The 14,515-nt window shown below is 40.1% G+C and overlaps 1 protein-coding gene across 3 annotated transcripts in view; it reads right to left on the reverse strand.

The window, feature by feature from the left end:
- Positions 1-1,081: 1,081 nt before the first annotated feature.
- FBXO22 (F-box protein 22) overlaps positions 1,082-14,515 on the reverse strand; it is a 29,211-nt gene continuing 15,777 nt past the window's right edge. For all 3 annotated transcript variants that reach the window (XM_032417991.1, XM_032417989.1, XM_032417990.1), the window contains 2 exons: positions 4,864-5,029; positions 1,082-2,264 (listed from right to left, as the gene is read on the reverse strand). In XM_032417991.1, coding sequence (XP_032273882.1) covers positions 1,847-2,264; positions 4,864-5,029 — 584 coding nt within the window. In that variant the 3' untranslated portion in view covers positions 1,082-1,846. The remainder of the gene's footprint in view (positions 2,265-4,863; positions 5,030-14,515) is intronic.

The raw sequence follows: 14,515 nt of genomic DNA on the forward strand, positions 1-14,515 counted from the left end.
TGCTCATTTTGTTCAGATTTCTAGTTTTTCAGATCCTTTTTCCTCTAGTATTCAAACACTTGTTAATATCAGAGACAAGGAAAATTTACAAAGTATTTTCCTTATGTGCTATGTAGGCATATCCAAAGACTTGAATTTTGAGTACTGAGTACCCATTTGGTAATAGGTAACCAATGTCAAATAACAGAAAAGTTTAACAACTAAAAGCTAGATATTAATATTCACAGATAAAAAACTCAAACTTTTCTTTGGACTTTCTTCAGGAAGTAAGATTTAGGATAACCACACAATAAACATGTGGTTTAAGTATTTTTATCATATACATATACAGCAAGAGAAAACCTTTTAATGTAAAAACTGAGAAAGTGATTAAAAATAGAAAAGCAGAAAGGTTAATACCTTTGATTTCACTTACCTTGCAGGTTTTCTGCTGTTCTGTTAGAACCACTGACCATTACAAAAGTGCCATACATTAGACATATACTGTCTTAGGTAGAATAAGCTAATATAAACATCTATTATAATGAAGAACAGTGGCTGAGGCAAGATTGATGTTAATTTCTATCTTGTAAGACAGTATGGAGATAGGCAATCCAAGCCACGTATGTTAGCACTTCAACAAAATTGTACAGCAACCCAGGACCCTTCTTTCTGTGTGATTCTCTTCTCCAGTAATGTTGCCTCTTCTGGAGAGTTCAAGATGTCTCACTACCAGATCCACTTCCAAGCAACAAGCTCAAGAAAGGGCAAAAAAATAGTTACACCCCTCACATTTCACTGGCCACAACAGTCAATGGCAAGGGACACTGGGAAATGTAGTCTTTGTTATTGCAGGCATGTGCCTAGCTGAAAATCAAAGAAAGGTTCTATCACTATGTGAAGAAAGGTCACTAGGGAAAATTGGTGTTCTCTGAACATATCTCATATAGATATTAGCATAGTTAGAAATACAAGCTTAAAAATCATTCTACTGGGAATATGGCAGGATTTACTAGCTGACAACTACTATTCTGAGTTTTCATTTCTAAAGTATTGTTTACTTCTGTCATTCAGTCACCAAAAGCAATGACATACAAAACACTGAGTTTCCAAGGTATGTTTTATTGGTATAAAACCAAAATAAGGTGATGCAATGGTCTGGTCTGTCGGTTGGCTATATAGATAGAACTAGGTGAAGAAAAGGATTTTCTCTTACAATTTCTTCATTGAGGGAAAAGGAAAATTTTTTCCTTATAAAGTAGTAAAATACCGATTAGTCTTGGCAACTTATTTGACTAAGCAACTTTTGGGTACTAGAACAAAAATAGTTAATTTTTATCAAATAAGTAAAAAGTCTCATAATTTTGTTACAGCTTCTGAAAAAAATTGGCAAAACTGTAAAGCAGAGAAAGATTTCTCAAGCTATCCATGTATTTTTTTCTCCATTAAGGGAGAAAAAAATGTCTTCATGATTTTGCTAAAAGATCTAACAATGCAGAGGTAGTCATGGAATGTCTCAAATCTCCATCCTATTGATAAATCCTCTTTCAATCTTCCTATGCAGAAGACTATTTATAAAGTCACATTACACAGCAGCTATACAACCTGGTACAATAAAGCCATAATCAGGGTTGTGCCTCATGATGGAAAAGCTCTCAATTCTGTTTGTGTTTTGTTATGTACGAAGTTGTCCTTCATCTAACTTATTAAAAACTACCCCTAATATAATCTTTAGTCAAAGCTACAAAACTGATACATATAAAGTTATTATTATTTTTTTGAAATACACATATCCCAGTTTCCATTTTCTAGGAAAGGTGGAGCCCAAAAATTATTATATATTGTGAAAGCCACTTTACAGGAGGCTTTATTTAGGTGACCCAAGATGAATCAGTGCCATTATTGTTGTATAGCTGTGAAACAGATCATCATCCTTTACCTCATTACATTTCTTCAATATAAAGTTCCCAGTGACTATGCGATCGCATCCAATTTCTCCATTTCCAAAGAAGCCAAATAAAGGAACACTAGGAAAAAACTTTCTGAATGCATCAGCTTCAACATTCCCCTTGGCTCTATAATACTGAAAGCCCCGGCCAACACATGCAAACATGAAGCCAATGGTATTCCGTTCTGGAATGTTGGCAGCTTTAAGGCGCTGCATTGCAGCCTCAACAGTCTTCTCGTCATTGACATCCTCGTTGAGTAGCACGGTGGCACTCTGGATTCGGTGTCCACTAAATGACAGTCCAACTACACCAGTGGCATCAATATCCAGAGGGTGTCTGTAATTAGAATAGTGTGGTGATACATCACAAAACAAAATATAAACTTTAAAGTGTAAAAGAAAACTCCTGATTCACTGGTTAGGAGCTGCTGCCTTTAAGAGCCTACACCCAGTCTGAGGCTCACCTTCCCAGATAAAAGCAGTGTAATAGGGATTAAAAATTAAACTATGAATACATTTAAAAGAACGCAGGGAAGCAGATCTATGGAAGAAGTAAGCAACTATTTTTTTAGTCACAAATTCGAGGGGCAAATGCATCTCCACAAAGATTTCTGAAAACCATCCTGGGTTTTTAGAAAGATATAAAGTATCCTTAAACCTTTCTCACTTTCTTAAAGGAATCTTAAAAATTTTATTCATATGCACAATGATATCTGTTAAATAAAGTTTTCTGGTATTATTTACATGTTTGGTATCTTTCTCCCCCTTATCTCGGCTGTCACATTCTAAAAAAGATATATTAGATATTTAATCATGGACGATAATTTTATTAAGAACCTGTTAACTCCAGAAGTTTTAGCTTTAAATGTTGTTTGGTCCATAAAGAAACAAGATTCCATTGCTGTGTCTTATTTATTACTTTCAGCCTAGAATTCAGCTTAACCTAAAGGTAAAAACATGTTTTGTTTCTATTTGCCTGTTTTTCTTAAGGAAATATTTTATCCTTACTAAAGAAAACATAAAGTGTCAAAGTTATAAAGCATAATACAGTGAACACCTACAGGGGAAAAACAAATACCTTATTATTTCTATCATGTTTACGAACATGTGAGTTGATGAAATGGGCAAGATACACTGGGCTAATAAGAAACTTAACTCAAAAAGCTTAAGTGACTAAGATAATAAGGCTAGCTTAGTAGCAAAACCTGTTTCTGAGGAGAATCCACCTTCTTAAGTCCACTGCTCCTTTAACTTTATTACATTTACTCTTTGGCCTACCATTGCAACGTGTATGTCAATATCTTGCCTCAAAGAATGACTTACCTTTTTTTTTGGCAAGGTGGTATCTGGACACTATTAAAATGGAGCTTTGATTTACTCAATGGCTTCTCTTACCCACTGACACAGTGGGAAGACCACATTAAAATTAATGTGTCGTGTAAAGGGTAATAATTCTTGAGGGATATTTCCCACAATAGGTATAAAAAGATGATATACAGACACCTGACCACACTAACAGGCTTGCATATCAGACGCTGTATGTCTGGTCTTGAGTGCAATTGGCATTTCAAAGGTAAATGAGGTATTAAATCATCACTGCCCTATTGTATACAATTTAGAAGTAAAAGCAAAGACAGAGAAAATCAGGCAAGAGGAGAAATAATCCACAGGTAATTACTGAGAATTAGGTGTATTTATGTATGAAGTCCAATGTCTGATATCCTACTGCTTAGAATTCAGTGCACTTGCTTTCCTCGCTTCTTCCTCACCAGTAGTCCAGGGACCTCGATTTAGCTACAGGTGACCCTTGAACAACATGCGTCCATTTACATCTGGATTTTTCTTGATAAGTACAGTACTGTAAATGTATTTCCTTATGATTTTTATAATAACATTATGTTTTCTTAGCTTTCCTTCTTGTAAGAATACATATATGTGTTAATTGTTCATGTTATCGGTAGGGCTTCTGGTCAACAGTAGGCTATTAGTAGTTAAGTTGTTGGGGAGTCACAAGTTATACATGGATTTTCAACTGCGCAGGCATTGTTCAAGGGTCATCTGTATTTGCTTTCCCTGATCCCTGATCAGCTGAAGCTGATCAATCAGTGGAGACTTCCAGAAGGGAAATTTTAACTGGGATGATTTACATTGCTTTTAAAGACACTGATCTCTAACATCTGTTGCCATTTCACCACTCTAGTATCTAAGCACTAAACACAAATATAGTGAGAAATGAATACTAGTGTTTGCAGGAAGTATCTGGGGATAAGAAGTTTTCATTTTCCTACTTTTGGATATTCATGTCCACTTAATCAGCTCAGACTCAAAAAATACTACAAACTCTCATTCAAAATGGAAAGGGAGTGATGGCTCCCAAGGTAACTGAAGCAAGTATTATTCATCTTCGAAAGCAAAAGCCTTAGTAACAAAATCAAAAAGAAGCTTTCAAAAAGATCTAGTATAACATTTCCCAAAATGTGTGCCAAGTCATACCAACAGGCATCCAAGATGCTCCACAGATTTGAGAACTGTCATTCCCTCTCTAGCGGATTTCTATAGCACTGGGCATATCAGAGGCTCTAAGAAGTTTTACCATGAAGATTCACTGTTTAAGCATGTGTTTCCTTTAGAGGAGAAAACAACTACAGAGGAAGTGATCACTGCAGTTGTATAGAGTACAGAGCTGTCAGGGGAGATACCAATAGACAATGTTGAAAATCAATTTTGAGTATGAATCCAATTAAGAATAAGTTATTAGAAGACAACATAAAAATTTCATTCTTTAACTGTAAGCAGAATTATGTGGAGTATTATAAAATGGAATGAACCTTTAGCTTAGCAATTCTGTAAACGGGTATTTTAAAAACCCAAGGTAAGAAAAACCTGAGAACATTTCTGGTCATGTATAGGTGAAATCAGAAGCACACGAGACATACTTGTCAGAGGTCAGTGATGCCAGGTTGTCTACCTGGCCTCCAGCCAAGATGACGTTCATATCACTGAAAGTGCTGACGACTCGCTGCAGATAATTACTGGCTCCCACCTTACAGCAATTATAGCCAAATACCAGGACCACACGAAGCTCAGGGTTATCTAAAAGGCCTGCAGAGAATAGAAGAGCAACAATTAAAGATAGCCTTCAAAGAGGTATATCAAATTTTATTACAATCTTATTTTCTACATTTTTGCAAAATGAAATGTTTCTGCTAATGACTTGCACTTCCAGTTATGTGCAGTTTACTGCTGAAGCTATCCTGTTTCCTTTTTTTTTTTTTTACAAACTTTAACACTGTTCAAAATGTTTGCTGCAATTAATTTTCCCCATTAAAAAAATGAAACAGCTATTTGAAAATAATACAACCCACACTCAACACAAATTAGGAAGCAGCTATGGGACTGAGCAGCACCCGTGGTGGAGCTTGATGTAATCGCTATACAGGCCACCACCTGGAATGAAAGGGAATGCTGGTTTACACAGAACAGAGTTAGCAGTAGTGATAATGTAAAGATCTGGAGAAAATAGACAGAAAAGGTGCCAACCACCTGTAGTATGTTTAATGGTGGTCCCCCCAAAAATGTATCATCAATGTGGAACCCATTTGGGAAAAGGGTCTTTGCAGATGTGATTAAGGATCTTGAGATGAGATCATCTGTTATTATCCAGGCAGGCTCCATAAATACTATGATAAATGTCCTTAGAAGAGATATACAAGAGACACAGACATAACAGGAGGCAATGTGACCACAGAAGCAGAAACTGGAGTGATGCAACCATAAGGACTATCAATAGTCACCAGAAGGTGGAAGAGATAAAGAAGAGATTCACCCTAGAGCCTCCAAAGGGGGTGCCGCCCTTTCAACACCTTGATTTCAGACTCTCGTACTATGACAGGATACATTTCTGTTGCTTTAAGTCCCTAAGTTTGTGGTCATTTGTTACAGCAGTCTCAGGAAACTGATACATCATGAAAATACATACAGGCCCAATGCACCTTTTCCAAGAAAGGGGGTGGGAGTGAAGATGGATTTCAAACTCTTTCCAAAGCAAGAAAATGTTCGATTCTGTAGCATATGGACAAAAGGAGCTTCCATTAGGGGACGATATAGCCCAAAAGGAGACCTGCTATACTCCTGCACTCCCTCACAAACTCCCCAGCTTTCACCTGAGCCTCTGGGCACTTTAAGACTATCAATTTGAAATTTTCTGCCATTATCAAACTCGTAATTGGAAAGGAAAAAAAAATCCAACACCTAACCCACACTCGTGTTTCCACTGAGTCAGCCACATGACTTCCATCTTGACAGACCTAAGGTGAAGGTCATCAGAAATCAGGCTCATGGGGCACCTGGGTGGCTCAGTCGTTAAGCGTCTGCCTTTGGCTCAGGTCAGGATCCCAGGGTCCTGGGATCGAGCCCTGCATCGGGCTCCCTGCTCAGCGGGAAGCCTGCTTCTCCCTCTCCCACTCCCCCTGCTTGTGTTCTTGCTCTACCTCTCTCTCTCTCTCTCTCTGTGTCAAATAAATAAGTAAAATCTTAAAAAAAAAAAATCAGGCTCATTAAGGAAATTGAGGTGTGGGGCAGGGGAATGACTAATTACTAACACCAAATAATGGCTTATCAAGGGACACTTCCACTGGTCCACTTTTAATTCTCTACACAATAAATCACTGATCTGGAGAATGAAAAGGATATTACTATACAAATCCAATACTTTCATGATACCATATACCCTAAACCATTACTAAAAGGTCTTTTTTCCCCACAAAGACTAGAGCAGCACATTTGGAGAGAATGTTTTTTCTTTTCTAAAATGAATTTTCAGAGTTGGAAGAGGGTTGTGGGATCAATTGTCTAGTCTTACTTTACAAGGGCTGCTAATCCCAGAAAAGTGACCAGCCCAGGAGAGTAACATGATAGGCTCTAGATTAAAACCCACACCTTCTCTCAGAGTTTTAGGTTTCAGAAACCTAAAGCTTCTAAATCTCTACCTTCCCTACTGTTTTCTAAGCTCTAGACCCTCTTTTATAATTGTCTACTAAACATTCTCATCTGAGTATTTTATTTTTTTTTTTTTTTAAGATTTTATTTATTTATTTGATGGAGAGAGAGACAGCGAGAGAGGGAACACAAGCAGGGGGAGTGGGAGAGGGAGAAGCAGGCTCTCCGCCGAGCAGGGAGCCCGATGTGGGGCTCGATCCCAGGACCCTGGGATCATGACCCGAGCCGAAGGCAGACGCTTAACAACTGAGCCACCCAGGCGCCCCCTCATCTGAGTATTTTAAAGGCACCACCCTCATTTATTTAACAAACACACAGCCAGTACTTTCCACATCTTCCTCCAGTGGTATTGCTCTACAACTGAGGGAGGCATGGTGGGCTGGGGACTGTATTCTGCCACCACTGTGGCCTGGGAGTAAGCCCCCGCCACCCTCTTAAGGTCTGAGTTTTCTAGCCCTCTGCTCCCATATCTAAATGAAGCTGACCACAAGGGCAAGAAAGCATAAAAGATCATTGACACCGCCTTCCTGTCACTTAAGTTTTTTATGGGCTGGGTAGCTTCTAAAACAAAGCAAGTACCATCAGTTAGGTCTTAGCAACATTTTTCTCTGCTTTGCATCTGATCACTGCAAGTGCCTCCCTCAAGATTCTCTATGAAATCTCCATATAATTTAAAAACTTAGTCCTTCGATAGAATCCCAGGAATTCAGCTGGATAGGGATCAAACCATTCTGAACACCTGCGAACTCAACAAGATATTGAAGAAAAGAATAGCAGCAACTCTCTGAACAGAACAGCGACCACTTTCTGGAAGGTAGGACGTGCAGAGAAGTGAATCGAGGTGATATTCGGGAGGATAGACGGCGGGGGAGGGGGCCTCCGTCTGCTGCTTCTGGCAAGTGATAGAGCCGCGGAACACAAAATCGGAACTTTTAGAAGTTGGCTCCGCTGAGGGACGTCACTCCAGTGGCTAAGCGGGGGGTGGAACCCTCGTGGGACAGTGTGGTCTCAGGACCCTCGGGGTCACAGGAAGACCGGGGGTGCCTGAGTGTGGCAGAGCTCCCAGGTATCGGAGCGGGGAAGCCAGCTGCAGAGACGGAGCCCAGGAGCGGGCTCTCAGCTCGGGGTTGCCATAAACCGCGATCCACGGCACAGTCGGGCCACTGCTCCTCCAGCAGGGACCCAACAAGTGGCAGATCCGGGGAGACTCCCCTTCCTCCCCCGGGAGGAGCGGCACGGGAGTGCACCGCAGGGATCTGCTGGGTTTGGAGACTCCACACTGGGTCACGCGCCAGGGATAGAAACGCTGGGTCACAGGCTGGGTGAGCACGGAGTGTGGCCGGAGACCAGGGAGACAGGAGTGATTAACTGCTCTCCTCTGGGGGCTCACTGAGGAGTGGGGCCCCCAGTTCTCGGCTCCTCTGGGGCGGAGTTAATTTTTTTAATTTTTTTTTTAAAGAATTTTTCTTCTTTTTCAACCAACTTATCAGTTCCTTTTTAAAAATCTTTTTTAATTTTCATTTTTATAGTCATATTCTATCCCTTCATTGTATTTAACCTTATACACACACACACACACACACACATATATATAAGCTTTTCGTTCTTTAAAATTTTGGGATGCAGTTTCTTCTAACAGACCAAAATAGACCCAAAATCTAGTGTATGGCTCTGTTCTATTCACCAGCCTGATCATATTCTTTTTTTTTCTCTTTTTTCTTTTTCCCCCTGGTTGCGGGTCTCACCTGGTTTCTTTAGTGTATATTTCATTTCTCTGGGGTCGTTGTTACCCTTTGAGCATTTTGTTCTCTCGTTCATCTATTCTTCCCTCGACAAAATGACAAGACGGAAAAATTCACCTCAAAAAATAGAACAAGATGCAATACCGACTGCCAGGGACCTAATCAATATGGACATTAGTAAGATGTAGGAACTAGAGTTCAGAATAACGATTATAAAGATAGTAGCTGGGCTTGAAAAAAGCATAGAAGACACTAGAGAATCCCTTTCTGGAGAAATAAAAGAACTAAAATCTAACCAAGTCAAAATCAAACAGGCTATTAATGAGATGCAATAAAAAATGGAGGCTCTTAACTGCTAGGATAAATGAGGCAGAAGAGAGAATTAGATATATAGAAAACCAAATTATGGAGAATCAAGAAGCTCAGAAAAAGAGAGATAAACAACTACTGGATCATGAGGGGAGAATTCAAAAGATAAATGATACCATGAAGCAAAACAATATTAGAATAATTGGGATCCCAGAAGAAGAAGAAAGAGAGAGAGGGGCCGAAGGTATATTGGAGCAAGTTACAGCAGAGAACGTCCCCAAATTGGGGAAGGAAACAGGCATCAAAATCCAGGAGGCACAGAGAACCCCTCTCAAAATTAGTAAAAATAGGTCAACACCCCGACATCTAATATAAAACTAACAAATCTCAGAGACAAAGAGAAAATCCTGAAAGCAGCTCAGGACAAGATCTGTAACCTACAACGGTAGAAACATTAGATTGGCAGCACACCTATCCACAGAGACCTGGCAGGCCAGAAAGGACTGGCATGATATATTCAGAGCACTAAACGAGCAAAATATGCAGCCAAGAATACTTTATCCAGCTAGGCTGTCACTGAAAATAGAAGGAGAGATAGTGCTTCCAGGACAAACAGAAACTAAAAGATTGATCACCAAACCAGCCCCACAAGAAATACCGAAAGGGGTCCTTTAAGCAAAAGAGAGCCCAAAAGTAACACAGACCAGAAAGGAACACAGACAATATACAATAACAGTCACCTTACAGGCAATACAATGGCACTATCTTTCAATAGTTACCCTGAATGTAAATGGGCTAAATGCCCCAATCAAAAGACCCACCGTATCAGACTGGATAAAAAAGCAAGACCCATCGATATGCTGTCTGCAAGAGACTCATTTTAGACCCAAAGACACCCAGATTTAAAGTTGGGAGGGTGGAAAACCATTTATCATGCTAATGGACAGCAAAAGAAAGCTGGGGTGGCAATCCTTGTATCAGACAAACTAGATTTTAAACCAAAGACTGTAATAAGAGACGAGGAAGGACGCTGTGTCATACTTAAAGGGTCTATCCAACAAGATCTAGTAATTGCAAATATTTATTTATGTCCTTAACATGGGAGCAGCCAATTATATAAACCAATTAATAACAAAATCAAAAAAACATATTGAAGATCATCGAAGCAAAAGATCAACAGGAAATAAGGGCTTTCAATGACACACTGGACCAGATGGACTTCACAGATACATACAGAACATTCCATCCTAAACAACAGAACACTCATTCTTCTGGAGTGCACATGGACCTTTCTCCAGAATAGATCACATACTGGGTCACAACAGATACCAAAAGGTAGAGATTATTCCCTGCATATTTTCAGAGTACAATGCTTTGAAACTGGAACTCAATCACAAGAGGAAAGTTGGGAAGAACTCAAATACATGGAGGCTAAAGAGCATCCTACTAAAGAATGAATGGGTCAACCAGGAAATTAAAGAAAGATTTTAAAAATTCATGGAAACCAATGAAAATGAAAACACAACTATTCAAAATCTTTGGGACGCAGCAAAGGCAGTCCTAGGAGGAAAGTATATAGCAATACAAGCCTTTCTCAAGAAACAAGAAAGGCCTCAAATACACAACCTAACCCTACACCTAAAGGAGCTGGAGAAAGAACAGCAAATAAAGCCTAAACCCAGCAGGAGAAGGGAAATAATAAAGATCAGAGCAGAAATCAATGAAATAGAAACCAAAAGAACAGTAGAACAGATCAACAAAACTAGGAGGTGGTTCATTGAAAGAATTAGTAAGATTGATAAACCCCTGGCCAGACTTACCAAAAAGAAAAGAGAAGGACCCAAATAAATAAAATCATGAATGAAAGACGAGAGAGCACAACCAACACCAAAGAAATACAATTTTAAGAACATATTATGAGCAACTATATGCCCACAAATCAGATAATCTAGAAGGAATGGATGCATTCCTGGACACTTATAAACTACCAAGAATGAACCAGGAAGAAACAGACAATCTGAACAGACCTATAACCACCAAGGAAATTGAAGGAGTAATCAAAACTCTCCCAACAAACAAGAGCCCAGGGCCAGATAGCTTCCCAAGGGAATTCTACCAGTTAAAGAAGAATTAATACCTATTCTTCTGAAACTGTTCCAAAAAATAGAAATGGAAGGAAAGCTTCCAAACTCTTTTTATGAGGCATTACCTTGATCCCAAAACCAGACAAAGACCCCACCAAAAGGGAGAATTACAGACCGATATCTTGATGATCACTGATGCCAAAATTCTCACCAAAATACTAGCCAATAGGATCCAACAGTACATTAAGAGGATTATTCCCCAAGACCAAGTGGGATTTATTCCTGGGCTGCAAGGGTGGTTCAACATCCACAAATCAATCAATGTGATACAATACATTAATAAAAGAACAAGAACCATATGATACTCTCAATAGATCAGAAAAAGCATTTGATAAAGTACAGCGTACTTTCCTGATAAAAACTCTTCACAGTGTAGGGATAGAGGGTACATACCTCAATATCATAAAAGCCATCTATGAAAAACCTACAGTGAATATCATTCTCAATGGGGAAAAACTGAGAGCTTTCCCCCTAAGGTCAGGAACACGGCAGGGATGTCCACTATCACCACTGCTATTCAACATAGTACTAGAAGTCCTAGCCACAGCAATCAGACAACAAAAAGAAATAAAAGGCATCCAAATCACAAAGAAGTCATCAAACACTCTGTGCAGATGGTATGATATTTTATGTGGAAAACCCAAAAGACTCCACCCCAAAACTGCTAGAACTCATACAGGAATTCAGTAAGGTGGCAGGATATAAAATCAATGCACAGAAATCAGTGGCATTCCTATACACCCACAACAAGACAGAAGAAAGAGAAATTAAGGATTCGATCCCATTTACAATTGCACCCAAAACCATAAGATACCTAGGAATAAATCTAACCAAAGACGCAAAGAATCTGTACCCAGAAAACTATAAAATACTCATGAAAGAAATTGAGGAAGACACAAAGAAATGGAAAAACGTTCCATGCTCATGGATTGGAAGAACAAATATTGTGAAGATGTCAATGCTACCTAGAGCATCTACACATTTAATGCAATCCCCATCAAAATACCATCAACTTTTTTCAAAGAAATGGAACAAATAATCCTAAAATTTGTATGCAACCAGAAAAGACCTCGAATAGCCAGAGGAATGTTGAAAAAGAAAAGCAAAGCTGGTGGCATCACAATGCCAGACTTCCAGCTCTATTACAAAGCTGTCATCATCAAGACCGTATGGTACTGGCACAAAACAGGACCTAAAGATCAATGGAACAGAATAGAGACCCCAGAAATGGACCCTCAACTCTATGGTCAACTAATTTTCAACAAAGCAAGAAAGAATATCCAATGGAATAAAGACAATCTCTTCAACAAATGGTGTTGGGAAAATTGGACAGCCACATGCAGAAGAATGAAATTGGACCATTTCCTTACATCATACACAAAAGTAGACTCAAAATGGATGAAAGACCTCAAGGTGACACAGGAATCCATCAAAATCCTTGAGAACACAGGCAGCAACCTCTTTGACCTCGGCCGCAGCAACTTCTTCCTAGACACATCTTCAAAGGCAAGGGAAGCAAGGCAAAAATGAACTACTGTGACTTCAGCAAAACAAAAAGCTTTTGCACAAGGAAACAGTCAACAAAACCAAAAGACAACTGACAGAATGGGAGAAGATATTTGCAAATGAATCCTAGCTAACAATACAATGATCAAATCTTACACGCGGTACCTAAAATGTACAAATGAGTGGAAGATCTTTCCTGATGTCAATGTCTACAAATAAAACTGAAACCTAGAAAACCACTGGGCCCCAAGGGCACTCTTACAGGTTGAGCTTTACCCAGGAGAATGTCAGAAGGATGTGTTTGTAAAAGAGAAAGAGAATCACAGGTATGAGGCAGTGTCTGATGTACCTCAAGCATTCTCCAGGGAGGAAAAAAAGCCCTGGCTCTTAAGCTCAAGCTCATCGAAAAGCAATCAGCAGTCCTGAAGCTGCCTTCTCCAGCTCTTCTGTCTTAAAAGGATGGCGGGGGGGTGGGGGGGGGGGGGGGTGGGCAGTGGGGGTCAGAGGCTGCCAGGTACTGCTTTCATGCTTAGAGCCACTTTACTGAACAACTTGAAGCCTTCAGGAAAGAACTGCAGACCATCTTAAGGTGGGATTCCTCCCTTCATTACAATATGCTCTGCTGGGTAAGGAGTTCAAAGGTGCCCAGGGGAAGACAGAGGAGAAGTGAAGCGGCTGCAGCTGTAGACATTCCATCCTCCCTTCAACCCAAGCAGCTCTGCTCTGCTCGCTTTATTTTTATGTTGGTACCCGATGTAAGATTTTATTTAGATACGAACTGTTTCAAAGAAAAGTTAGGAAATTGCTGAACAACTTCCTCACCGAGGAGTCTCAGTAAAGTCTTCAACAAAAGCACAAGAGAGGACATAATGGTACTGCTAACTAGGATTCAACAGGGAGCTACTCAGAGGGAAGCTATCAGCAGGAGGGAGGAGGGAAGGGACAAAAGCAAGGAAGATTATGTGTTCTGTTCTGCAGAGCCAGCAGTTCTCACCAAGGAGACACCGGGCCAGGTGTTCACCTGCGGTGAGCCAGTTTGCGCTGGATTGAGGCTGAGGACTTGTGCAAGAGCCCCTGAGTTGTCCTGAAGTTAACTTTAGCTCACTGTAATACTAAGACCTCCTATGGGCAGAGTTTTCTGCCATTTTTTGAACACAGGATTTATGCACAGCATGCTGACATGCTAGGCATGGGCAACTGAACCAAAATGCCTAAAAATAACAGAATACGTGTAAGTTCCTCAATGTATATCAAGCTCCCCGCCCCCACCCACTAATACACTGAATAAAATCTTCCTGTACAGACTCCACAGGGAGCCAGTGCTTTGGGAGCTACTTTTAACAAATAACAAAAAGTTCCTTGCTGTCAACACTTCTTTGGGTTGTGTTCAACAGAATGCACCCCAACCAGTGAACCTCCTGAGCTCGGCTGCAGTGTTACATCACTCAGTCAACCCTGAACAAGCAATACAAACTGCTGAGCTTCCTTCCTCTCCTCCTTCTCCCATTACTGAGCTGGTTTCTATTTGCTTCAATTACCATCAATTACCTGGTGATTCCCAAATTTATATCTTTAGTCCTGACTATTCTCCTGAACTCCAGAACTATACATTCAACGGTCTAATCAGTGTCCCCATCTCAAATTCAACATGTCCAATCCAGTCTGTCTCCCTTCCCTCAGGAGATGCTAGTGTGCAACTGTGCTGGCCAGAAACCTGGGTGACATGGCGGCCACTTCCCTCACTCTCAAAACCCATTTTAATCAGTCACCACATCCTGTTGATTCCACCTCAGAACTCTGTCCTGAATCCATCTATGTCTCTTCACCTCCACCTGCCGTCACCTCTTGCCTTAACCACTACAACAGCCTCCTGTTTTTCCTGTATCTGC

This window comes from Phoca vitulina, unplaced genomic scaffold (genome assembly GCF_004348235.1).
Source record: "Phoca vitulina isolate PV1807 unplaced genomic scaffold, GSC_HSeal_1.0 scaffold20, whole genome shotgun sequence".
NCBI classification, from domain to species: Eukaryota; Metazoa; Chordata; class Mammalia; order Carnivora; family Phocidae; genus Phoca; species Phoca vitulina.